General features: G+C 39.1%; 1 protein-coding gene across 7 annotated transcripts in view; it reads right to left on the bottom strand.

Annotated features, from left to right (window-relative positions):
• Window positions 1-627: 627 nt before the first annotated feature.
• slmapa (sarcolemma associated protein a) overlaps window positions 628-24,103 on the bottom strand; it is a 55,423-nt gene continuing 31,947 nt past the window's right edge. For 2 of the 7 annotated variants that reach the window (XM_081705202.1, XM_081705203.1), the window contains 18 exons: window positions 23,556-23,618; window positions 23,228-23,323; window positions 22,902-22,973; window positions 22,672-22,812; window positions 22,362-22,499; window positions 21,966-22,134; window positions 21,626-21,676; window positions 17,861-17,920; window positions 17,170-17,244; window positions 15,992-16,072; window positions 15,422-15,481; window positions 9,166-9,291; window positions 8,664-8,738; window positions 8,072-8,377; window positions 6,560-6,677; window positions 5,869-6,040; window positions 5,513-5,647; window positions 3,114-3,296 (listed from right to left, as the gene is read on the bottom strand). In XM_081705202.1, the coding sequence (XP_081561328.1) occupies window positions 3,204-3,296; window positions 5,513-5,647; window positions 5,869-6,040; window positions 6,560-6,677; window positions 8,072-8,377; window positions 8,664-8,738; window positions 9,166-9,291; window positions 15,422-15,481; window positions 15,992-16,072; window positions 17,170-17,244; window positions 17,861-17,920; window positions 21,626-21,676; window positions 21,966-22,134; window positions 22,362-22,499; window positions 22,672-22,812; window positions 22,902-22,973; window positions 23,228-23,323; window positions 23,556-23,618 (2,031 nt within the window). In that variant the 3' untranslated portion in view covers window positions 3,114-3,203. Of the gene's footprint in view, window positions 1,981-3,113; window positions 3,297-4,032; window positions 4,121-5,512; window positions 5,648-5,868; window positions 6,041-6,559; window positions 6,678-8,071; window positions 8,378-8,663; window positions 8,739-9,165; window positions 9,292-15,421; window positions 15,482-15,991; window positions 16,073-17,169; window positions 17,245-17,860; window positions 17,921-21,625; window positions 21,677-21,965; window positions 22,135-22,309; window positions 22,500-22,671; window positions 22,813-22,901; window positions 22,974-23,227; window positions 23,324-23,555; window positions 23,619-24,103 lie in introns of those variants that run through there. The other 5 variants (XM_081705200.1, XM_035520237.2, XM_081705201.1 and 2 more) reach the window with 5 other exon arrangements.

Raw genomic sequence — 24,103 nt, forward strand, 5'->3', positions numbered from 1 at the left:
AAGTTTATGGTTAGTCTACTAAAACAAATCCCATGGTACTAACAGCAAGAGTTCCAGATTGTCACTAAAACAAAACAAACAAAAATAAAAAATAAAATAAAAAAATTATAAAATCAACACTACCACCAGATACATTTGTAAAGATGAGGGTGTAGGCTAGTACTATGGCAAAACAAATACAACATAATATCCACCGTTGAAAGTTCCATCTTGAGGGACTGCCATCTTGTGACCATGATTCAACAGAGCACAGGCCACAGGGTGCTACTCGATGACAAAGATTGAGCAAAGGCATTGTTTTTCAGCCCTGTTGAAGTATCTGTTGCAAAACTAATCCTTAGACATGAACCCCTATTTTCTGGCATCTTTCTGACTTGTCACACTCGCATACAACATGACAAGTCTGGGCCATCATGCTCCCTGCAGACGACATGTGGGTGGTGGTGGTGGGGAATTCATAAAAATAACACTTTTCCAAATGAATAAAGCAAGGACTTCCCATTAACACAATACAAAACGGCATCTATAAAAATGGTTATTGTAAGTTTTAAAGGTTCAAGACCTTTTAAACATTGTCTGCTTACAACATTTATGGCCTAAATTAATGAAAAATAAAGGAAACTAGCAGAGGAGAGTTAAAAGTTGTTTTATTAAAACCATGCACATCATGTTAGTGCAAATATTTATCCGTTTGCCAGAAACTATAATAACTTGACAATCTTTACAAAATAGAATTTGAACAATTAAGAAAAGTAATTCTGAACTCTTGCTTCTCAAAACAATATTTGCAAACAAAATTATTTACAGGCAGAATGCTGTGTACCAACTGGCTTGCTTGTTGTAACTGGGCAGTTTGTAGATCCTATACCCCAAGCCCAGGACCTCCCCCTTTTAAATTCCTTTGGCCTAATAGTTCTGGAATATCACCATGGTAGTTACATTGATTCATTAATGTGCGCAGACAAAACTCTAAAATAGTATAAGCTACATACTCCAAAATCAGAAAACACATTCCAGAATTAGACAGTACACTACACTACAAGTCTTTAACCTGTCTATGAAAATGATATGTAACTTCTTTTTAACTAGCATATTTAGCTAGTGTACTACGAGACCATTTATGTTAGCCTGACTAACATTTTTATAAACAATACCTCTGTTCAGCAAACTTTTCTAGGTGAAAAACATGCACTGGATGTGAATGATCAGAAATAATATTTTCTTTGAAAGTATAATAACTGATTTACTGAAAAAAGCACAGATTAGGTGGGGAAAAAATAAGAATTGGTGACAAAACTAAAATGATCAATTTTGTGAAGTTTCCTCAAACCAAAATAGGTCTCAACTAAAGGCCCACTCAGTCACTGAAAACTGACTGCAACAAGCGCTGGATGGGACCAGTGTCACTGATATTCAACTTTATTTTTTGAATACCATGTATGTAATATTATGCATTATGTATTTATATACACATACATTCATAGAAATAAAATGCCTAGATGGAGTCTCCTTAACTTTCTTTCTAGCAGCGCAAAGAATATTAAAAGTCCACATTCACAACAAAAGCATGCTCAAGAACGTGTTCTGATGCTCTTGAGAAATTTTCAATTAACCCCTATGCTACACCATGCTTTGCATTTGTCTTAATTTCTGAAGTTTTATTTATTTATTTTTTTTAAAGTTGGCTGTGACTGAAAAAATAGCAATAACTTTACTAAAAAGGTGAAGAGATTAAGCTGTTGCTCCATGACTGAGTTTATTTACAGCGCAGCAATGTGAACCAGCAACACACAGATCAGTGATTCTCTCCAACACATACACTGCTCATTTCCATTCATTGATTCCAGTCTGAAAGCAATAAACAAATTAACCCTTCTATTTCCTTCACCATAAAAAGTAATTACTGAACATGTTTCAAGTAGTGACACTGCACAGTTTAGCACTTTTTTGCCCGCTCAAAGCTGTCGTATCCAATTTATTCTATAAGACAAAGAGAAAAAGAACCCCATGTTATAACCCCAGATAAGGCAGCAAGATTCCAGAGCCTTTTTCAAAAGGTACTACAGAATAAACCTGTTTACAGTAAAAGTACTGCAGTTCTCTTTGATGGAAAATTGTTCCAATTATGAGTTCCAAATACTCAAAACTCAAAGTGCCCAACTGATCAATCCAAGTCCAAAAGGCTGAAGAGTGTTGGTAAAAGCTACAATATATCCAAGTCAATGCTTTATACCATCTTACATTGACCAGAGTTCTACATCTCAAGAAATCTGAATTTCAAAATGACTTAAGTACTGTAGTGTCTTTGACAGGAACATTTGCTTTTAAAGTACACAATGCAAAGTGAACAACAATAGCATACAATGACATTACTGTGCTGGTCATCAGTTGGAACATGTCGAATGGAACACACAATTACAGCACAGAGAACTGTGAACGATTTAGAGGCATTTCATTCAGTCGAATGAAACGCCACATTAGTGGAGCATGAGTGGAACTTCACTGAGGACAAGAATTTGTCTGTGTGAGTGTTAACACGCATCTAGTAGTAGTTCAAATCAGGCACTTGACCTCTTTGTGCCCCATCATTTAAGATTTTAATTTGGCTTTACATCTATTTGGAATACCACATTAACATCTAACATGGCAAACCACAGAAAACATGAACTAAACAGAAAAGAAAATGTTTGGTACCCATCAGGAACAAAGCCTAGTTTAGGCCACTTTAATAATAGAGATTCCCATCTAACTGAAAAAGCAGATAATATATTTTATATATATATATATATATATATATATTTTATATATATATATATATATATATATATATATATATACACACACATATATATATATATATATATATATATATATATATATATATATATATATATATATATATATATATATATATATATATATAGATAGATAGATAGATATATATATATATATATATATATATATATATAGATATATATATAGATAGAACATACACATTTTATTTCCTTTTTTTCTATAATATGTACATTTGCATTTTTTACTGTCATGGCAGAGTCCCTGGGGTTGAATTTTTGGAACTGGAGGTAATGAGACTGGAGTAGAAATGGCCTTACAACTGACACGGGGTCTAGGCGATGGGCCACACTGTTGTCCAGGTCACAGGAGAAGGTGGTAGGAATGGGTGTTGTGACTGGTTATTTATCTCAAGAGGTGCTCTTAGATAAGCAGGGGTACAACACCACTGCCGACACAGCGACCATCACAGCAACCATTGGCATCCAGGGCATCCAGCCACTCTGAAAAGAGGAGGCACACAGATCAACAGCACCGGGGTCAGCAAAGGCCTTTTAAATACCAGCACCAGAGCAAGCAGCTCAGTAGCACTGGAACTGGGGAGCTAAGTCTAGGGTCAAAAAGAGAAGAAAAGTAGTGCAGGAGAGAAAAAAAAAAAAAAAAAAGACGGGTGAAAGTGAGAGAATGAAGAGGATGAACAGAGAAAAACATTTATACATAATAATAAGAGGGGGCAAGAGCAGAGATGTATAGAAGTACCTAATACCTTTAAAGAAATTAGTGTGGGAATTAAAATCAAACCCAGATCTTTTTTTTCAAACTCAAAGAATGAAAAAACGCTAAAGACAAGTATTTAATTTTAATTACAGCCCAAAAAAGAGGAGCAAAACCCAAAAAAGGAGAAAAAAAATATAAAAAGAAAAGGAAAAAAAATATTTTTTTAAAGAAATCCAAAAACCCTATCAGAGATTTACTTACACAGCAGTGGTCCAAGCAAGACAGACAACATAATGGGTGACTGATTAGTATCATTGTGTGGACAAGGAAAATGTTAAAACTTCCTCATTTGTTGCCAAGCACCAAAAAGGGATTTTAGGCAAAGCATGAGCAGAAATGGTTGAGCTATTGCTTCCATGCACTTCTGTATACAAGATGAGTGAGTGCGGAGAGGGACAAACAAAAAGGGAATCAAACCAAACCAGGAGACACGGACATGGACTCGACAGGAGCGCTGGGTACCTTTCTACCACAACTGGCCGAAGCACCAATACAGCAAAGCCAGGATAAGGCCGATGAAAATGGCTTGGACAGGCTGCAATATGGATGGCTAGAGGAGGGAAGGGATATTACAATCATCAATCTTTAGCCTAATCAACAGAAATTGGGTCTGAAGTGGCAACACAAAAATAAATAAATAAAAATCCATAGCAACTCAAATATAACTTGTACAAGGAAGGATTTGTTTGCAAATCAACACAAACATAAAATAATTGAATTCTTGACAGCCACAGATATATTTCAAGGTCTACAAGCAAGACATAAGGAACCAAGACAGTAAGAGGATTTAACAGACCAGGTAACAAAACTGCATTTATTAATGTAACAGCCTGTAAGTGGTGTTACAGCTAAAAGGGCCCCACCACCACTTTTCACCATGAGGATCCAGTTTGGTGATCATGTCACCATGTATGAACACTATTTTTCGGGTTGTGAATAAAACAAAAAGGAACAATTAAAAGACTATTCAAAAGATAGTGCTTGAAGCAAAAGCACTTAAAAAAAAAAAACTAATCGCTTTAGGAATACACCTTAAACATCACATGCAATTCCTGTTTTATGAGCTACACCTATTGTGGCATTAGCATGATGTGGAACATGTAGCTCATGTTGGAAAGTGATGGAAGGTGACTTCAAATATCCAGTTTGAGGGGTGTTGTCGGATTTCCTTGACCAATCATTTGTGAAAAAACACTGGACAGTAACTTGAGAGCAGTGTTTAATACTGTATCAAATGTTTGAGTATCAGTATGGATAGATAGTAGAGGGATGGATGGATGGATGGATGATTGGACAAACAAACAAAAATAAATATATAAATAGGGTAGTGGGTAGGGTACCCGGGGAACAAATGGGGGGGAAAAATTCTGTAAGCAAGTTCCAGAAGCTTCTTTTTTTTAGAAAGAAGGCAAGTTTAAAACAAATGAAAAGAGCAAACCAAAGTGTACCCATTTGCTCATTTTACCCCTACCATTAATAGCTAAATCAATATTTAAGACTTGCCCACAAAGCAGGTTTCCTACAGGGGGCCTGATCTCTACAAATTCCTGTGCCATGAAAAATAAAGGTGGCAGGATGTCAACTTTGAGCTAACTAGCGATGAGAAAATTTATGAACCCAGAAGCTAATTGAATTCAAGCAAATAGCTTTACATGCTCAGAAATCAGTGTACTGATGGTTCATATTGAGCAAAACACAAATGAAAATACCTTTTGAAAAATTATACCCATATATAAGATAAAAAGAAAAACTGTTGGGAGTAAATATAAAATACGTAATGCTACTTTGACAGCTTGAGGAGGACTTAATGCAAACCAATCTATGCCAAACCATTAGAAGGCCTGAAAAAGAAAGTAAGATCATCTGCAGATTTGCAGAGGTCTGCTCTGAGACAGACATGCATCTGGGCCCAGAGGCCCAGAGTGCAAGTATGCACACTCACATTCTGGCCCTTCTCCTGCAGCAGCTTCAGGCTGACTTTGCACTGCTCCAGCTCATGGTGGATGGACCGCTTCTCCTCCTCCGTGCGGTCATACCTCTGCCGCAGATCTGATAGCTGGCTCTGAGTGTCCTCATACTACGAGGAGAGAGACATAAAGAGGGTGGCAAAGAGTGAGAGCCCAACAGAGAGATAAAGGGATGGGGGAGAGAGGATGAATAGAAACAGAGGGAGAGAGAGAGAGAGAGATAGAAAATCACACCTTCTCACAGTTTTCCCTGAATAGTTGTATTGAAGCTACACAGCCAAAAGGTGTAACAAACCCACATAGGTTAAGACAGTTGTAAAACTTTTTGTACCTCTTTCTGTAGACTCTTGGTGCGGTCCTCAGCCTGTGTCAGTTGTACCTTCAGCCTGCAGGCACTCTGCTGGTGCTGGTCCTGCATGGAGCCCAGCTTGCTTTCCAGGTCACCCTGCGATTTCTCCAGAGCGTTCAGGCTGCTACTTAATGTAGCACTCTGCTCTCTGGAGCTGCAGCGTGGAAACATTTTTTGGAGGCATATTTTTTAAAAATCATAATAATCAAGCAAATAATTTTTTTTTAATCCTGCCCACAGAACAAACTGTTTAACAAGCGTTTGATTTAATTTTTGATCTAGTTTAACTAGTGCTTTAGTTTTAGCAGGTCAATAGCCACTTGGAGATGCACAGCAGCAAAAGAATAAATGTGCAGCGCACGTCACTAGTGTTACTGCAGCAGTCACCAATGTTTAATGATGTTGGTGTAGTGTACAAGGCACCCAGTCAGCACAGTAGGAACTTTCTAAACTTACTGGAACACCCAATTGCATTCTCAGCTGTGATCAGTAAGCATGTGCGGAATAGAATTTCTCCAAATCTAACTACATTTCACCGAGTATAAAGTGTATACAATATACAGTCTGAATTCACACAAGAATTACTAGATGCTGTAGGAGAAAACTTCTAAATAAACATTTGGTTCGTTATACCAGAGAAGGATTTCATTTGTTTTTTGTTTTTCCATCTCACCTGTCTAGCTCCACCTCCAGACTGTGCAATTTCTCCAGAAGGATGGCCTTTTCAGAGCGTAGACACTCACACTCTTTCTGCAAGCACAAGCCCTCAGCCTGCAGCTTCTCCAGCTCGTCTGAATACAAAACAGTGTGGAGGTGGGGTGCACACCATACTTCAGCTCAGAATTTAATTTGCTTATTGCATTTCATAGTAGATGTAGTCACAAAACAGCTTTACAGAAAGTTGGATTAGGCCTTGCCAATGCTCACAGCTAAATTAATACAATAATGTTGGAATTAACATGTTTTCATTTGGAATGGCCAAAGTGAATATGAATATGAAATTCTAGCACCAGGAATACATTTGCATGGCAAAACTTTCACCGCCCCACTTGCTCCCATGTTTGTGTCAATATGATCTGCTAGAAGGACTTCACAAATTCTTACTGCCCCCAAGGTCAAAATGACTTTTAATACATCCAATGGTACAACTGACTGGCCTTTTAATTAAAAAATGGATATAATTTATGTATCGCTATGTATCCCCTCTGAGAAGGCCAAACTGATAACAAGTGTGAGCATGTCAGCCTACACTGCATGACCAGGCAGATGTCTCAATGTCAGGGCCAGGCCTGTGTCTCAGATACAAATGTGTGCCTGTCACGCATTTCACATGTGGTGTCCTCTTGAGTTTAGAGTTGTCTATTTTGTTAGGCCCTAAGTGTAAATAATAGTGGTTTTGCTGATGACTATTTACATTATAGTTGTGTGAAAAATCAAGTGAATGCTGCCGTAGGTCCAGACATTTATTTCTGAGTGGTGCACTTCGTCAATGCAAAGGGCAATGAAAGAACAAAATTACTAGCAGTGGCATTGTTAGTATGTCACATTTGCACATGATTTTGCAAACAAGGTGACACTGTATGAATTAAGAAAATGTGAATTAATATGCTGAGGCATGCTTTTGCTGTACTCTATAAAACAGAGATTCTTCCTCATTTTTAAATATTTATATGCTGTAGATGTTGAGGTTTCATTACTCATTTTCCGTGTAGTGCATCAATAAGATGTGCTAAGATTTCCAAGCAGAGCAGATAATTAAAAAAAATAATAATCAGAAAATGTACACTAAAATCATGCTTTTAAGCCTGTTGAATTTTGATCACAAGATGACAGAGGATGGTGAATAGGATATGCATGTAAAGCACTCATTGACTCATCAGTATAAGGTTTCTTGGTTCGACACACAGGCATAACAGTCCACAGGTACATATACCACTGTTCAATAACTACTTGTCATGAGTATTTCTGTTTACTATAATGTTTCAGCAGTAAGGACTTTGTGATGGCAATGAACAATCCAGAAGGTTATGCAGTATTGCATGTAAAACCAACACTGAAAGTGTAACTGTATGGATTAACACCAACTCATTACAGAAATGAGATTTTAGATGAGGTGCATAAAACAACAACAAAAAAAATAAAAATCACAAAAGGAAGGGGAGCCAAAGGCATCAGTGAGTGGTACCTTGCAAGTGGTTGGCACGCTCCTGGTGCTCGCTTTGGAGCCGGAAGCTGGCCTGCAGGGCCCCGATTTCCTGCTCATACTCGGCAGCCATCTTCCGCCACTTCTCGAGTTCAGCTGTAACAACAGCCAGGTCTCCCTGCAGGGTGGCAATCTCACGTTCCCTCTCAGCCATGGCAGCCTCCATGGCATGGCGCAAGACAAGCACCTCTTCCTGGGCGCTGCAGAGTTCCTCACGTGTGCTGGAAATAGTGCTCTCACGCTGCTCACGCAGTGCCTCCATATCTGACTGCAGCTTAGCTAGCTGGCCTGGAGGAAGACACAGTGAGAGTCACTGACAACTTCACTGAAGACACAGGGAGTGACACTGACATACTCCAGTGAAGCTAAATCAACTTGTGCACTTGTGTACAAAATGTGCTGCACTGCAGGTATTTGACTGATGATAAACATCGCAGCACAAATAAAATTGCAACACTCCACAGAGACATCAGCATGCCCTAACCACATATAGGCATCTCCATATAAATGGATCAGATTGATATTTAATTGGTTCTCAGCAAAGTGTGGCAGAGAACATTTGTTTGCTACTCACTCTGTAGGTACTGGATCTGCTTGGCAGACTCGTCGGTCTGCTGCCGGTTAGCTCTCCTCTCTTCCTCAAGTAGAGCTGGGGTTGCAGAGGTTGGAGGCATAGGAGTTAATACTTCATTAAGTCACAAATTTACTCTACAAATTTCTCCTCAAATGGAAGAAAACCTCTAATGTTAACTTTAATGCTCTTTAATAATACCCTCTTATATTTCAGCCATTCAACTGAATCTTGGAGCTCTAGGAGTTTCCGTAAAGTATGGCCAATCTAAATAAACCCAAGTCAACTAATCAAGGGGAAGGCACTATCCAGGGAAAGAACCTGAATATTAAAGCAAATTAAATTACAGCTGGAAATGGGTATATTAAATTATGGCTAGAAATGAGAGTATTCTTTTATGGCTGGAATTGTGGGTATTAAAATTATGCCTTGAACCAAACTTGGTTTGTGTTTTAAAGTAGTTTAATCCCATTACAAAAATGTGTATTGCCAGAATGTTAGGCACCTTGTAGCTCAAGACATTTCTGCTTGCCGGTGTTGGCGAGCTCCTGGGCCTCCAGTAGCTCTCTGTGCAAGTGATGGATGACCTGCTCTGTGTCTCCAGGCTTCAGGTTAGCACTCTGCAGCTCGTCTACAAAAAAAGTAGATGGCATAATCAGAGAACATAGCTAGAAGAAACAGTATGCAGGACCTAAACATATTCAAGAAGGTAGAGGACATAACTACACACAGACATTTATGTGCACACACCCAAACATTCCCACACCCAAAACTTCGAACTGTACATCAAAAGAGAAAGGGAGATTAACTCATTGATCCACCAGACCAGAATCTGTCCAGAACGACTTACAATTTCACTCACATTATGAGGTAGGCAAATGTGGCAGTAAAATTGTGGACAAGGAATGTAATTCAGGCTAGAGATGTGTGATCAAGTGATGGTAAAAAAAGGAATAGTGATCAGGCCAGGGGGATCTGAACTTCCACAAGGCCATATAACCATATGACCTGGAGGATGGGATTCTACAAAATCACACAGGAGCCATGAGGCAGAAATGAGAAGGGTCTCCACAGGGTAAGGTAGGTCCGGTCCCCAATTATCAGATAGAATAGGAACAATAAGCTCAAAGCCTTGCCAGTCATCAGATACCCAGGAGACACAATAAGCTTGCCAAGAGAAGAACTGGAAGCTGCTGATGTCCAGACCTGAAAACGCCACAAAAAGCATGGGGTATTCCATGCAAAATCCAAAGGCTGAAAGACAGCTGGAAGAAGGGGGTAAATGGCCTACAAAGTCTAAGAGATGCACTGTCCGGGTGAGGCAGGAAACATCCACAAAAACATCTGAGCAATGACCTGGCAAGCATAAGCTGATGAGAGAGTGCTTCAGTCAGATGGGGGATGTGGAAACCATGGAGGCAGATGATGTACCATGGCAGGATAAACCCCTCTATGGAATGTACCAGTGATGAAGCAGCAGCAGCAGCTGATAAGAATATCCTACCAATGGTTGGAAAAAGCAGGACTGGAGGACAGCAGAGGCACTTACCATAGCAGCACAAGATCAAGTACTAAACACTAGGTTGATTGAAGTAGGCATGCATCACACCAGAAAAGACTCAAGATGTGCAAGAGTTACCACGAGTTACCACAGTTGCCTTTACCCTCCACATGTTTTCTAGCTCGCCCTTCAGTCTTTTCGTGTTCCTTTTTCCTGATGTTGCTAGCACTTGGGACCATTGGCACTACTTAGGGCAGTGGTAGCTCAATGGTTTGGTGTTTGACTTGTAATTGGAAGGTTGGCAGTTCAAGCCCCACCACTGCCAAGTTACCACTATTGGGCCCCTGAGCAAGACCTTTAACCCTCAAATGCTCAAACCTTGTACTCAACCATGACTAACTTGCTTTGGATAAAAGTGTAAATGTATCACATCTATCGCTATGATCAACTTCTGTGGTTTACCAACCACTAATATATCAAAGTTGGGTTAGCCATTGCCATCTTTTCTGTATCCTGAAGTCCCAAAGGATCTTAGCACAATCATTTTCCACTTTTCGGTGTGAATCTCACTTGGACCTTCCAGCCAATACTCAGCACAGGAGGTTCTGTATACTATGCCAGCCACTTGGTTATGGCATTCCATATATGCCATATAAGGTCCTTGCTTGTAGCAAAACACACATATGTATCATATTAAATTGTTCAGACCAACATCAGCAGTCAGTTTATTTATTTATATATATATATGGAAGATTTTAGGCGAGTATCTGCAAAGAGACTCACATTATTACAATATGATAATGTGTTTAGAACAGGAGCACAAGGAAATTTCTGCCCCTTTTACTTTTGATAATGAAACTGGTTCTTGTAACTAGAGTATTATACTACTATGTTAGAATCTTTAACTTTCCACAATCTCCTTCTCACAGTATAATTATTAAAGCAAAAATTGAGCTTACTGTATTCAAACATTTTTAATGTTTTTCTTAACACAGAGTTAGTTGTGAAGAGTCAATGATCAAATCAAGAACTCCAAAAGACTTAGAAATTCAACAATGAATAGTCAAGAGGATATTGATCCACAGATTCTGTGTTTATTTTTGTGCATAGAGAAACTTGGTCAGTTTTCTCTTAGCCAGTGCTAGTCTAAGCTCAGGCAGTCAGTCTCCTGTGTAAATCAGTCTCCTGTCCAACAACACAGGAGTACGCTTACACTTAAAAGGGAGAGAGACAAGACAAAAGGGAGGAGATAGATTAGGCCTGAGAGGCTTAACCTCAGAGAATGTTAACTCCTAACCTTGGTTTAACAGAGGCACAGAAAACTGACGTTCAGAAAAATTATCCAACAAATAAGATAGGTGTACGAATTCCTTCAGGATCCACACACTTGTTCAACGGTAACCTCTAGTGAAAAGCTTTCAGAATTAAATAGGGAAGTTGAGACTGTTTGTTTCAGGTCTGATGGCTTTGAATTATACAAACTAGAACAGGCATTATTCATTTTAAATTGCAAGTAGTCAATATGTAATGAAATCCTCATGTTTCACAGGCAGCATATTACTGCATTCAAAATGCATAATCTCCATCACACCTTCCAGCCAAGAGTCCAAATTAAAATGTCAATATTCTACTTACACCAGGTGAATACGATCACAACAGAAGTAAAATCCCATTAACTGAAGCATAAAAACACGCACAACATTTTAAAATGAAATGAGCAATCATACACAGCAGAACACCACTGCCAATTGCCACGCCATCAATGCCAGCGGGCTAGGATACTGACAGGCAGCCCAAATCTAGACAGGAGCAAATGAGGGTCAAGGGCCTTGCTCAGGGGCCAAACATCGGTAACTTGGCAGCGTCAGGGCTTGAACCAACAACCTCCCAATCACAAGCCAAGTACCCTAACCACTGAGCCACTGCCCAATCAAGGAGCAAATATACTCTAATTTAAATCACTTCACAAGAACATGGAACACAGTCTAAATAAAATGGTTTCAGATTATTTGGACAAGAGCAGGACTACTGTGAAAGGAAGCCAGGCCAGAAAGCCTTCACCTCAACACAAAGTGGACCAGTATTGGTCAGCTAAGGCCTATTCACTGAGGCATCAAAGCGCTTTGGTTATCAAAGAAAAATAATAAATGTGTAATCGCAAACCTATTATAAAACACAATCCTGAAATCAATCAATCAATCAGGGTGCTCAGGATCAATCAAAATTTGAAAGCACTGAGTTGTGTGTTGTGTGCCAAATACAAAATCAGAGGCTGAATCAGGCGATGGCCTTAAACTAGGTGTGCGCGCTTTGGAACAAAGCTTTACTTTTTACCCTCGAATTAAAGATTACATGAAATTTGATTTCTGGGAGGCAAAAATCAGCATCAGTCCATTATATCCATCATGTTACTGTATTACGGTCAGCGTATTGCAGGCCCCAAGAAAATGTATTCCCACCCTTTCTTTCTCTGCAAGTCAGATATGATGACCAAGAGGTTAACCCCCAAGTGCAGTTCCAGATTTAAGGTCATTTTTGAACAATTTTTACTTGTTCACTTTAACACTTTGTCTGAAATTGTACATATGGCACAACGATCATTCAAGATTCAAATTGAAGTAGACACTTGGGCCAAGACATCCATTCACATCCAGGTTTATTTTTCCATCATTAAGGGTCAATTTTAGCTCATCTAATACAGAAGAAAAATATGTCACACCTATTATTTTGGGTATTTATAACGTATTCGGATGCTGGAGATTCATTTTCCTGAATTACCAGGACTTGTCATACAAATTGAACAAATTGGAGCATATATAAGAAATTAAGGAGACACACAGTATTTTCCACTAGGTGTCCTAGAACCTTAAGTGCCCAAAAACCTCTCCAAATGCACACAAAGTCATCAGTCACTATAGATCGAGTGTACAATTTTTTTTTTTTTGCTAAAATCACAACAATGTTCAACAAAAACTAAAAGACAATATTAGCTTACTAAAAGAATCTTAGCTTTCTTATAGCTTCATTGTTAAAGGTTAAACAATATTAGCTTCATTGCTATTGGGCTAAAAGGTTATGCTGGGGAAAATACTGTAATAGTATGCCCTCATTTATAATTATAATTAGGAGCAGGATTAGGAATTTTTCCAGCAGTGAATAGAAACATACAGTGAACAGAGATGCATACATCGTAGCTAGTCCATGCTAGAAGCCACTGAACATTCTCTCAGCTTCCAGCTCATAACTGCACCCAAACAACTCCACCTAAACTTCAGCTAAAATAAACCTTTCCCTTTCCATGATGTCAAAAAGTATTGGAGATCAAATGATTTACTAAAAACAACAACCATAACTGCATTAGTTTCACCAAATAGTGAACACGCATATGCTGGCTTATCCGACTTAGAACGCAGAGACTGTATTATTGTGCACATGGCTGTAGCTAAATGCATAACCAAATAAGGCAAATGAGGCATCTACATTATTGTCTAAGCATCCTATGTAGAAAGAGCTGCCAATCATGCCGGGTGCCCCTGGAACTCAAAGAAAAATGTCTCTTTATGGCCTAAAAGCAACAACAGAGTCTAAGGAAGTTGGGCATTTTTCTATTCAGGAACACTGTTACGTGAGTAACATGCATTTTGTGGTAAGGAAAGGAACATTTTATGTACAAAGACATGAGCAAGCAAAGAACTTTAACATTCTATACACTTTTAAACACGTCACACAGTTGCTTTGATGGTAATTGAAATTTCAGATTGCCATGGAAAATATCTTCCATCATAAGCATGTTTTAAAAGGCCATTTAAAAAGGATAGTTACAATTGTTGTGGAAATTTACAAAAAACAAAAAACAAAAGTTGTATTCAGCATGGGATTTCTAGCAAAAGGTTGCCTGTAGATGGCTGAAAATCAGTAAGGTGGTACTTACTTATATTAGTCCTAAGAACTTGTGTTGATAGATGTACTGTATTTTAAGAATATTTGATGACATCAAGTGACTGATTATGGCAGATCATAGAGGGCACAGGTATAGTAGGAGGTTAACAGTCAGTGAGGTCTGGAGTTGAAGACCTCTGATCAAGATCTTTTCTTTGCTGCTCATTTATGGCTGTATGAGCTAAAAATAAACAGTTAACAAAAAAAACATTTAGTTGATTAGAACTAAAGGTTTTTGTATATCTGAGCGTTCCCGCAGTAAACAGCGTCAGGAGAAGCACGTCTACTGAAGGACTTAATGTATAGTGGTAAACAATATTAAAATCAACCAAATTTTACAACATTGCCCTAAAATATGTTGGCCATTTTGGCCAGCCCTAGCTGGCAGGAAGTCAGGAAACTATACATACTCCAAAAAAGGCAAATACTCTTGTACTGGTATCATGTTGAGAGGAGCAGACTTGTCAAGTTCAGTAGCACAAAGAGCCACCTCTTGCTCCCCTGCATCTCCCAGAAGAGTCAGCACTCCTTATTGGACCTTCCATTACAGGACATGAGCTCAACATGAGGCAGGTCCTCCACACCCACAGAATGGAAATGTGGTGACCTCAACAGTTCTCACCAGCTGCAACACAGCAGCATCCCTCTAGCTTTTTTGGAGTGGAGAATTAAACAGACTTTTTGAAGTGAGGTTAAGAAGATGGAGAGGGAAAGACTCAAAAATACAAAGTGTAAGAAAGTGTAATACAATGCTAATGCTTAAACATATGCAAGTTGTTCCAGGTAAGAACGTCTGCTAAATGTTGAAAATGACCATGGCCGTGTGGAACCAGAGCCAGAACTTCAGATTTTGAACAAATTGAACTAGAACTGCATCTAGTTTTCCAGTGTTCACAAATAGAGTACGTCAATAATAGTGGGCAGCTGTAAGTTCAGTAAAGGTTACCATCCTCAGCAATTTTTTTTTCAGAAGCAACCAAACCCAAATACACTCAAAGTTCAAACAGAGCACACTCAGAGCCCTCTGTGAGCACCTTGGAGCTGCTCAGCCATCAACTCCTCTGGGGCAGTGTGATAAAGACCATATATAGTTCCACATGAACGATGCCACACCCAGCAAAGTCCAACTGTTATGCTACATGCCACTCCACTGAACTCAAACGGGCAATACAGCATAGTGAACTGAACATGACTAATGCACCAAGCTTCTACACCCCCCCCCCACACACACACACCCACACAACCCCCCCACACACACCCCCACATCGACTCACAACAAAGAATTAAGAGAATTTATGGAATGAACAGAAATAAAAAGTACCTCTAAGCATAGAAACTCTGTTCTGGGGCTCATTAAGATCTTGCTCATCCATTTGTCCGTCTAAAACAGAAAACAAAAAACAAAAACAAAACAAAAAAACAGGCTACTCTCCAAAATAAATTTTGACATGTTGGATCCAGAAGAGAATCAAAATAGTGAAAGCGGCAAGATAGCACTCGTACTTACACAACGCATTTACTAGACTCAGATAAGTAAATCAGTCACGGATCTGAGATCTATACCTGAGTCTAATAAATACATTACATTAGTATTTGAATGCTGGCCAAATGATTTGACTATATGAAAAGCACAAATACATTTAGTTTTCTAACTAAACTATAACATTGTATAGTGATCAACAATCTTACAACATTGTTTTAAAATATTTTGACTTTAAGAATACTTGTTCTGTGGCTGTAAACATTTATGAGAAGGGAAAAAGCATTAAAAGGTGACAGTCCCAATAACAAGGACATGTACAAACATTCAAACATAAGATTCAGATTAATCTTACATAAAAGGTTTGCAAAAAAAAACCAAAAAACCCCCCCCACAAAATGTAATATGTACCTGAAGTGTCGTCACTGCTTCGGTCCTTGCTCGGGCTAAGCGTGTCTGACATATCAGACTCTTTAGCATCAATTTGATGTTCTGTGAGGAGATTGGAAGACACCATTTAGATGGGGAGGAAGCCCACAATTTCAGAAGGCTCAATGCAACAACTATAAACAACAGTCTTCATATTCTTCATGGGTCAATTTTAGACTAATACAAATGTTAGTAGTAAAATAGTATACTTAAAAATAAATTAAATGGCACAAGCCAATAACATCTAATTGTTTGAATAAACACCTCCAGTGGTTTATTGTTCCAAGTGCTGATGAATATTCTCCACATGTTCATATTTCCAACCGGGTTCCCGGAGGTGGGGTGCATTCAAAAATAGTTCAAGGTTTTGTTTGGAGATTGCTCATGTTCCCCTACCAGACATACTAAATCCATGTCATTTGTGAAATGGACAACTGCTGCAGCAGCTGGTGCCTACATGGGACTTGGCAGCATCTAAAAACAAACAGCCAAAGGCTTTTTGGTTGGCCTGTCGATGTGAACCACACATCACATCTCTTAAAGGAAACAATTTAGAGTGAGGGTAAAGACATTTCTGATGCAGTTCCTGCAGCCCAATACATATGCACCGTGCAATTGGTAGGTGTCCCAACATGTCCTCTCAACATTCAACAGTGACATAACATGGACCGGCTCCATTTGCAGAGGGTAAAAGATCAACAGTGTCATAGGGATTGTTCAAGCAAGGTGTAGCAATTTGGCTGCAGTGGAATTGGTCTACTCTGGGCTTCAGTACTCTAGGCTTCTAATCCCAGAAGTTTCCACCCAGTGACGACTGTTAGACGACTGGAGACCACACTCCAGATATCACCTGGAGAGGATCAAGTACTTTCACCTTTAACCTCAAATAGTCCAGGCCTGTTATTTATCTCTATCTATATTTGCATTTTTATATTTATAGATTTATAGTACACACACAGGCATGAGAGTAGAGCCCATTTTGTAGGAAGCCCTATTGCATGCAGTATGTTTTAGGAAGTCAGTTACTAAGCACTGTGAAACGTGCTGCAACTCCTTCACTGACAAACTCCTAAGAACCCTTCTGCTCTTGACAGACAGGGTTGACTCTACACATGTAAATGAACCTCAAATAAGAGAAGTATGTAAATCCAAAAACTCACCTTTTAGTTTGTCGGGACTGGTCAGGCTGTTGTCATCTGTGGTCTGATTGTTTTGAAGATGTGCATCTATGACATCTAGAGAATACAACGCAATGAACTGCATCATTCACTCCCTGGGTTCCTACCATCATTTGAATAAAGCTGTATATTAAATGCTGGAACCCAATGCAGTTTGATTATTGGCTGTCTTCAGTTCCACTAGTGAAAACCTAGCATTTATTCAATTAGACTGCATGTTCTTATCCATTTCAATGTGAGAAATAATTTGAAAATAAACTGAGACGATATGCTTTTAACCAATATTCTCAATGGCCCACCAGAGGGCACACATCCAATGTATTTAAGATTTAGGAAAAGCAAAGACTAAACTAAAAATAAAGTTGGTTATCAAGCCTCTGCCAGATGCTGTATTTTACTGATCATCATTTGACTGATTCATAATTAATTGTGATCCATTAGTAGTAGAACTGTTCTTCAGTACACCTAAAATCATTAATACGATCATTCCTTCAGGTGTTTGAAAATAGGCAAAAACACTACTAACGGACATTTCTAGGTGATGTTTAACTGCTCAAAAATAAATCAGCAAACCACCTTTTCACATCCAGTTTAAGCTATGATGTTTTTAATCCCATTGTGCATGATTTTAAATAGTAAATATAACAAAACAGATGTGGAAATATCTTCTTACCATCAAAGTTGGATAGCCTGTGAATAGAAGAATCCATGGCTCCTTTTAGCTGCTTCACAGCTATTAAGAGAAGAGATGAGCACATTTTAGGAGAATGCATAACTGCCTGGTCAAACTTGACCAATCAATGCCTTGAACAGTCAGCAAAGCACTGTCTAGTAGCCCCATTGGTAAAACTAGAAAATGAAGAAGCATAAGCATGGCAGTCATTTATCATCCAAAAACACCAAAATTATGCACATCGGTCTTTGTATCATCCCAAAGCATAGCAACATTGATCAGTGTATTGGTTGTAAGAAGCTTACATGCCTTGAAGGCATGCAGGTGAAGAGGCAGAGACCCACAGCGGAGAGAAACCAAAGAGCCAGAGGGAAGTGAGATGGCAATAGGTAGCATGCAAGAGTGTGAGGAGGCCTGTTTACTGGGTAGTTCGCATAAATCTCCTGGAATCAATTTTTTTTTTTTAATACTTAGACAAACTTGAGACTGCAAATTATCTGAGACCATACATTTTAATGCTTTCAGAGTTTAAAAAAATGTAACTCCCAGCTAATTAAAAAAATAAAAAATAAAAACAACACACAAACACACCAAAGCACTAAGAATACTGTGTAAAAAAGGTTATCCAAGTTATCCACCTCCAGTGCCCACAACTAACCTAATAAGGAAGGAGGCACATTTTAATGGCACTTCATAGAGGTTCACCACATTCCTAATCCAATCGAACTACCATTAAAGTACAATGTATACTAAAAGGTTTTGTTAAACTCAAGGAGAAAATGTAAAATTAGTACTTTTAGAGATTGTGGCTATGCAGACAATCAAAAACCAGCAAAGGTGTGTTATAGTACAATGTCTGAATTCCTGATTTATTTATTTATTTTTAAATCAACAAATTTTATTTGAAAATCAACTTGTATTTGGATATCATGCACAACAGTATAATACAGCAGCCAGTGTATTAGCTTGCACCTGGACAGAAGTATAAATGTAATCGGTATAAAAATTGCCACTAATCAAATAAGTCAAATAAATCTTACAAATCAGAGAAATAAATTAGCAACAAAAATCTGAGTACACAGCCCACAAACCACCAGACCAACTTGTTCAAACTGTAACAAAACAAATAATTTGCTGAATCCTGAACACACTGCACAGTCTGAGAAAGGACAACACAAAATTCTTTGAAGAGAGTGCTAAAGTTTCCTCCTCAGGTAAGAACATTTACTGGCTGAAGGGCATGTGGCCCATTAATGCCATTTGTGTTAGTGCAGCCCCCTCCATTCATTAAAAGAAAGTGGTCTAACAAAAGAGAAAAACCTGCCATTAAATAATAACACTTACTTTCAAATGGAGGGAAAAAAGAAAGCAAGCACCCTACTTCAAATCAAGATGTGATTTTAATCAATTAAATAAGAAAAAAAATAAATCCAGCTACAAAACCAGCTCTACAGGGGATAAAATAAGACAGAAACAGACAAAAGTGCAAAGGGCTAGGCAAAGGAGTGGTCCTTTGCCTAGCCCTTTGCACTTTTGTCTGTTTCTGTCTTATTTCACAAACACCATGGACCTGACCCCAACTCCTCTCAAGAAATATCAGTACCTAGGCTCATCCCAATCATAGAGATAAATCATGATATTGTCTTTTATCATTTACTTTGTTTTTTAGGAAATGAAATATACATTACAAAAATTCAGCTCTATGGCCCTTCTACATTAAACAACAATTCGAAACTAGTTTTAAAGATACCAAAATTAAGCAGGCTTTAAAAGCTGTCTATTCGCAGCATAACTTTCCCCAAGGCTATCGAGCACACCGATGCATACATATTACATGCATACACGTATGCATCAGTATGCTCGGCCATCAGAATAAAACGTGTCATTCAGCAGGGAAGCACTGTAATTTAGTATAATATAAAAGCATTACATTTATTAAATGACATAGCTGTTCGCATTGCCAGATGTTGCTGTGACAGCAATGAAGCTGTTATGAAGATGGAATCTTGAGGAAAAATAACTCATCTACACTTTAGAACTTTAATACCCCACCCCTTTTTTTTCTTACATTTTTTTTTTCTCAAAACTGGCTTCACCTTGAGGAACCTCAGTCAAAAATTATCAGGATTAATATAAAGCCCACTTTCAAACTCAAGATCAAATCTACTCTATCCAGAAGCAGAATTTTGAACTTTGTTGTCTGACTACATCATGAAAGTTCTACAGCTATGAATCCAATTTATGAATAGTTATGTGAATGGCCTACAAGTGCAGCCATGCTCCCAGGGTCCACTCTGACTCATTTGCTCCATTAATAGAAAACTGGCTCAAGCCGGGTGATCCAAGAAAAGGGACCTACCAGTATCCAGCACTCCTGATGCAGGCAGGTGTACTATGGCTGCTTGTCACTGAAAACCCTTTCGATACAAAACAAAGCTGAATCCTTTCTGAACTGCTATGCAGCTCATTTGCAACCATAGGCCTGTGTAGTGTAAGCTGAGGGAATGGCACAGCCAATGTCTCTTTCTGCCAAGGGGCTGGTGGTTTGTGGTTCACCACATGCCGCGTGTACACAAATACAAAAATTACCACCACAGAGACAGTCATGCAACCCAACTAATTTTGCGCATTTTCCATTGAGACGTTTCTCACAATGAAGTTTAAAAAAACCTCCATTATAACTCTCCTTTGTAAACCTCATTCAGCCATAAGCAGCATGAATTTAGGTGAAAATAGACTTCAGACAGGTATAAAGTAAATAATGTTCGCAGTATAAAAGACCTTTCAGCAGAATGCAGATAATCATTACTGTAATGACTTCCTCATGCATCTACTCACTAAGGCTGTTAGGGTGCATCTTTCCCCATTAGTCACAGCATATGGTTGAATTGTTACCTCACCAATGATTCTTACAACATGTAAAATAAAATACCAACTAGCACTATATATTCTTTTTGTGTGTGTTTCCATACATTATTGGTCCTTATCCCATTTGGTTCCAGCAACTTTCCAAAAATAGTGGATGAAGTTTGTGACTACCTCCCACTGTATTCCCTCTAAATCATACTACAGCAATGCTTTGCATGAAAGCATATGGACTGTACTGAATATGCTATTTTTAGTATATTAGCAAGTTTTAATGCACAATTAAAGCACAGTAAAGCATGGCATTGCTACCTCCCTTTGGGCTTAGAGAAAGACATCTGTGCATATCCAAAATCTGTTTGTTTGGGTTTTTTGTTTGGGGTGTGCACCTTTACTGTTTGCACTTAACAGCATCAATAGTTATTTTAAAAAAAGTTATGAAATACTTTTATACCAATGAGATTAATACTGATAACATTTTTATATAATGTAATCAATTTATCAAAAATATTGGATTGTGTACTTTACTCATGGCCAACATTTTAGATTATACCACACCACTAAAATTTCCAAACCACAACACTCCTACCAATGACAACCAAATTAATTACTAATCAAAACTACAACCTGCACTGCTGGACAGAGAACATAAAAGTAACAACCTAAAATGCTGATGATGTAGGCTCCTAGCAAGTGTGTGGACTTGACAAACATGCTCGGATAAAACATATGGCTACCTTCCAGAACAGACCAAAGTAGAAGCGAGGACAATGACAATAGACAGAAATCAGAAAAACAACCAACAACAAAAAAGGCAAGAGAATATTCATGCCAAATTAGTATGAGAGGACATGCAAAGTTAGCAGACCACACTAAGTGTCATGGGCAGTCCAAACTCACCTAAACTGTTGTTTTCCTTTAGGCTTTTCTCCTGCAGTTGCTCTAACCTGACTGAAAAACGATAATGAGATGATGTAGAATGACCAAAAGGGGAGTTAAAAAAAAAAAGTCTCAATTGAGGAGCCATTAAGTTCAAGCTTTATACTATGGTTTCAAAGGTGGTACTATGTCTCCTTTTTGCAAGCCTTCTTGGTGCAGAATAATTATAAAAAGCACCGTTATGGACATCTGCCACATCAATAAATCATATGGTGGTAGGGTAGGTGTACCCCAAGTGGTTCTTGGTTCATTTCACCAGGTGATCAAAGCAAGCATGTGGGTTCCCACATGGGCATCCTACCTTGCAGGGCAGCAAGTCTCTCATTGGTGAAGTCATTGTCTGCCTGCAGGGCTTCGATGCGGGCCTGCAGAGCCTGCTCCTTCTCTTCCATCTCCTCAATTCGGAGCTGTAGCTCCTTCTTCTCATTCAGGCCCTTCTGAGTGAGCTCCTCCTGCTTGCCTTCCACCAGCTGGAGAAGACAAAGCAGGGAGTGGGGGGAGGGGTAAACTAATCTACAAACTTGCACAGGCAGAAAAGGCAAATATTGTTGACAAACACTGAAATTCAGTGATTTCACAGTTGATTCCTGACAGTGTCCCAAAAGCATTGAGTGGACCACAAACTAATATGTTTAACGCATGTACTTATGTATTCTGAAGGTTGTCTATCGCGCCTATGCAGGAAGTGTGGTCTTGCCTTGATCTTATCAGTAAGGTCCTTGATCTCGTTCACAGCGGCATTGTACTTGTTAGCAAGCTCCCCGAGCTCCTCTTGCGTACGCTCATTCATCTCCTTCAGGTGCGTGCACTCATCCTCTGTGTTGCTAAGGCTCCTCTGCAGAAACACAACAAATGGCAGGTTACCGTGCATGGCCACTGAAGCACTAGCCTCAGTCTTTAGCACACTCCATGCTCTGGGCTGGTTGCTTTGGTCGCAGCAATAGCCGTTGCCTACTGTCTATGCATGGAGGCTTGATGCTGCAATCCTCAGGCACATTCGAGCTTACCTCCACTTCCGACAGTTTCCGGACCACCTCAATCTTCTCCTGAAGAACTCGCCTCAGGGACTCTTTGGCTCTTGTCTCATAATTAAGTTTGTCTTCTGTTAAGGCAACAAGTTCCTTTCGGATGCCATCTTCAGTTTGGTTCTGGAGGAATTGTTGCACATTGAGACACAATGAGTTATGACTACTTAGGTGACACACACTGTTTTAAATCAATAGAAAGATGTTCTTACTTTTGAGTATGCCTGCAACTGGTTCCCCATCACTTCCAATCGAGAAAGTAACCGGTCTTCATCAATTAAAGCCTATGAGGAACATTTATTCATTTTTGGTGTATATTAAATCCAATCCACCTCATGGAACAATGTCACATTAAGATCAAAGCAAGGTAAACAGACCTATAGAGAGAACCCTAGGCCAAAAATTATGCAGACTGCAGATCTAAAAATCATGATGATTTGACAGTGAGCAAGAGAGAGAGAGAGAGAGAGAGAGAGGGAGCGTGCGAGCTCTAGTGTCTCCGCAGAACACTCAGTGTGAGGTGAGGACCGACCACTACCTGCCAGCTACTCTCAGAGGCCTCCTGTGTGCTGGCTAGTAGCCGCTGCAGTGTGGCCAACTTCTGTTCCAGCATCTGCTCCCTATGTAAGGCCTCCTGAAGGCAAGGAAAGGACAACCACAGAAAGAGGCAAAGGCAGAACATTGTTACAAGGCAAAGGATACCACAGCATCACTGCAAGACATGTGGCATTAGCTTTCAATTGTATTTTTATGCAATTTCATTGTATATTTAATATTCATTTGAAACTAAAGCAAAGCTCTTTGCTTTCCTGGTGTAAACTGCACATTTCACAAAATGGCCACTTGAGGTCAATGTTGAAGCATACCTGCAGGTACTGGGAGAGCTGAAAAAGTTCCTGAGAGTACATACTGGGCATATTTGCAGTAACCTGGAGGGAACAGGGAAGTCACCATAAAACAAGAATAACCTCAAAACAGTAGACCACACAGCTTCAGACAGGATGTTGTAGCAGATACTCGCTAAAAAGCTGTCCAAGAGCATTGCTTTATGCACCTATTTTAACATGTATACTGAAATCTTGTCATCACAACTAATGGTGTATTTCATTGTACATAAACACAACTGCACTCAGAGGAGAAAAGTGCTGGCTGTCACCATACACTTGATCTGAACCCTGAAGCAGCTCAAGATTAACACAAATTGTGCTTCCATGTAAAATCTAAACTTGACTGTCAACACTGAAGACGTCTCTGAGATCTGTGAAATCTCCAGTGCATTGCGCCACGCATCAGCTCTTGCAGGAAGTATGAATTCAACAAATCCACATAGCACTAGTAGGCTCAGCAGAGAGGATTTTTTGGGGGGGGTGGGGGGGGCGGCAAAACTGACAGTCACATGCTGCAGTCTAGATAT

This window comes from Electrophorus electricus, chromosome 22 (genome assembly GCF_041902795.1).
Source record: "Electrophorus electricus isolate QZ-2024a chromosome 22, ASM4190279v1, whole genome shotgun sequence".
In the NCBI taxonomy this organism is placed as follows: Eukaryota; Metazoa; Chordata; class Actinopteri; order Gymnotiformes; family Gymnotidae; genus Electrophorus; species Electrophorus electricus.